Below are 3,319 nucleotides of genomic sequence, written 5' to 3'. Positions count from 1 at the left end.
AACAAAGTAGGACAATGATAACCTCTCTGCGGCGCAAACTTTGACAAGAAGCAGTAGAAAACGATACAAGAATACTCTGTGGTAAGTAAACCAATTAGATCCCTGTCCTCAAACGACGAATAATATCGTGAAATGATAATACCATTAGGTAGAATCTCTCTTAATAATGAGTTTTCCACAAGCTATGCAATGGTGTTTGCAATTCTTAAGCCATCTAACTACTATTTTCATCTTTGCCTGAGTTGCATCAGATTCTACAACCGCCAATGTGAGGCTTCTTGTTGTGACTTTGCTTCTAGTGCCTGAATATATCGACCTGATTCGTGAATGAGGTAGTTCTGCATGAGGGTGCAATTACACCCTGACTGATGTAAAAGTTGCATCTTAAGCTCATATACCTCGAATGTCAGGTTGGCCACACAGTTAGAAAGATCGCGGTGGATCTTCTCCAGGTTCTGCATGCTGGACTCAAGCCCTTGCCGTTCTTCCCTCCGCTTGGCGAACTTGGCGTAGAGCTTATTGGCTGATGCTTTGTTTCCTTTCCGCATTCTCTTCATACGATCATTCCCGTGTTGGAAACTGCTACTACTATTTGTGCCACGAACGGGGGACGACTTTTCCTCTTTATTTGGCTGGGGATCGATATATCTACTACCCTGAGGGGTCCGTCCAGTAAAGTCACAAAATGTCGGGTCGTCAGAGTAACAATTTGTCTTTCGATGTGTTGTCGTTTGGATTGAGGGCAAGTTCGGGTGGCCCTGGCCAGGTGATTCCTTGAAAATCTCAGGCTCAGCAACCGTAAACAGGGTTGTACGTTCTACATCAGAATTCAAGCCGTTCCACGAATTTGCATGACTCATCTCATGGCTGGTGTAATGCCGACGGCGTGTCGAATCAATGTTGTAGTCATGTAAATAGCCGTCGATAAGATTGCCAGTCTGCGTATAAACATTGTCTGACGTGCTCCTCTTGGCCTCCCTCAAGTCAAACTGTATCAGCTGGCCTGACGGCCACCATTGCTTCCATAAAAGGGCTTCTGGAAAGTGAGGTGCCCCAAAGCTTGAGCAGCCCTCCATATCAGTGGGCAATACTGAGGGTTCTATCATCCACGTGGTGGGAGACTGCATGTTACATCTCTATACGAGAAGTTCAGCTGATGATCGAAGCAGCAGGAGAAGAGAGAAAGGGAACTATCAACACCCAGAAGCGCCTGAATACTCTCTGTCCTATTATTTTGTGGTACTGGTGGTGATTCTGAGCAGATGAATGCCCGCACGCGAGAGATCCGGAGTGCCTGGGGGTAAAGAAGCTAGTCTACTGATGCTTATCCACACCTGACACAACATTCTTCTCTCTGTCGCGCCGTCATTCCCGGCAAATGGCGTTTCCGTCGATAGCCAAGACCTGACTGGGTTAGGCCGATTGAACGAGCTTTACTACTGATCCGTGCGTTCGCTTTAACAGACTGGAATGGTTCTGCATTTCATCGGCACTATCTCCCAATGGGGCATATTTATGAGATCAATACAATTAATAAGGCTAGCTTGGAGCCCAACTATTTAGTGTCGTAGGCCGTGCAAGTTTGGTAATCCAGCCTAGGTTGAAGTATGCCTTTAGTCTACAACTATGGAATTGAGAGGTTTCACTAGGCCATAAACGGCATTGGTTTCCTACGGAATTTTACTACGTGATTTATGTGGTGGGGTAAGGCTAGCTGCGAATCAATTTTTAGATCTTTATTTTGTGTGATGTACAAGGTGGGCAGCCAAAGAACTCTAGATCATCTAAACACTCAATACAGTGGGATGTAATAAGTTTGAATACCTTTTGAAGTGCTGATAACCCCCTGTCTAGCCTATTTGGAGTTCAGCCTGCTTCTAATCTGAAGAAGAAGCTCAATCTAGCCAATCACTATATACTTATTAGCTGTGCAAAAGCTGATATGCACGTGGTAGCTGGCTCAAAGAGGCTAGCGGCGAAAGAAGATAAACGCCCGGTATTCAAACTTGTTGCATCCCACTGTACGAATGCGGGTTAGTGGGAAATTCTTGTGTTCAAAGATTGGTCCGTAAATGCACGTGGAGTATGTTCTTGTTTTTAACTGGATCTAAGTCTCCTGCCTGGAACCTGTCACTGGCGTAGCCTGATTGGTCATCTTTTCTGACTGGCAGACCGTATGCTGTAATGCGTGTTCAAAGTGGGCGCCCCCGCGTATTCTTCTTTCTGATCGCAATTTTCAAATCGTAGATGTTAGCTATATATCTCCTATTTACTTTGATTGCTGTAAAGCCCAATACTTAAAGCAAGCTCTCCGCGTTCCCAGACTTTTACCCCAAATAGTCGCAGAAGAAGCAGTTGGTTGTGGAATTTTATGAGGTCACTTGAATTAGCATTTGACTCGGATTTACCCTCTTGTGACCTTAGTTAACCTGATTAAGTTGAGGTAGCTGACTTGTGTCCATGTAAGCGATTAGTGGCTTGAATAAAAAAGAGTGTGTGTCTGAAAGAGGGGAATCCCCAAAAACATGCCTGGTTAAAAAGATGAAGTAGTGAAGGACCTGTAGGGTCCTCAAGCCCAGCAAAAGTGACGGTTCCGTTAATATCGTCTTTGCCTAAGGCTTTGTCTTGAATGCATCGTCAGATCGCCTGACTGCTCGATAACGTGACAAAAAGTGAGAGAGAATTGGTCACCATTTCCTTATATAGGGAATGGACTGTGATGACATAAGCGCAGACTTGATTACAAGACGGACTGTAGACCTTTATGCTGATCAAGTAGGTCTCAGATCTTTAGATACGCAAGATAATTAACTATGTATCTTTGTAACTAAGGAGGTCCCGCGTTACATCCAGGGCATAGGGGAGTGCCAGAGTCTTTGGGCTTGGGTCCAAAACCCAAACCTCGCTTGCACGTCACTCCTAGCCCTGAACAGGCCAGTCGGAATTGGTGTTAAACCATCTCAGGAGCAAAAAGCCCGAGAAAGTCTGGTGGATTTTGTAGCAATGTCGTGTTCGAATTGTGACGTTGCCAGTATGCCACAATACAAAAGATTGGACAATGCCTTCTATTGTAGCAATTACAATGACGCGGAACAGTTGCCTATAATATACGAAGAGGAAGTCAAGTATATATAAAGATATAGATTATTATTAGTAGTACTCATGTAACTGCAGCGCTAATAAGTATTAGGATATGGTTCAGAGTAAGTGCAAGGAAAGGGAAAGAATTTTACTGTTAGCAAGAGATTAAAGAGCAGGTATGTGGGATTTACAAAAAGTAAATGTATTAAGGTCAGAGTCTTGAAGATATATCATAAGA

General features: G+C 44.1%; 1 protein-coding gene across 1 annotated transcript; it reads right to left on the bottom strand.

The window, feature by feature from the left end:
• Positions 1-254: 254 nt before the first annotated feature.
• FOXG_16312 (uncharacterized protein) lies at positions 255-1,076 on the bottom strand (the record flags this gene model as incomplete). Its single annotated transcript, XM_018396362.1, has 1 exon — positions 255-1,076. The coding sequence occupies one exon, from the start codon at positions 1,074-1,076 to the stop codon at positions 255-257; it is 822 nt and encodes a 273-aa protein (XP_018256954.1).
• Positions 1,077-3,319: the final 2,243 nt, after the last annotated feature.

The sequence above is a fragment of the Fusarium oxysporum genome, genomic scaffold (assembly GCF_000149955.1).
Source record: "Fusarium oxysporum f. sp. lycopersici 4287 supercont2.34 genomic scaffold, whole genome shotgun sequence".
NCBI classification, from domain to species: Eukaryota; Fungi; Ascomycota; class Sordariomycetes; order Hypocreales; family Nectriaceae; genus Fusarium; species Fusarium oxysporum.
The sequence above is the reverse complement of the archived record's forward strand: the minus strand, read 5'-3'. Positions and strand labels throughout refer to the sequence as shown.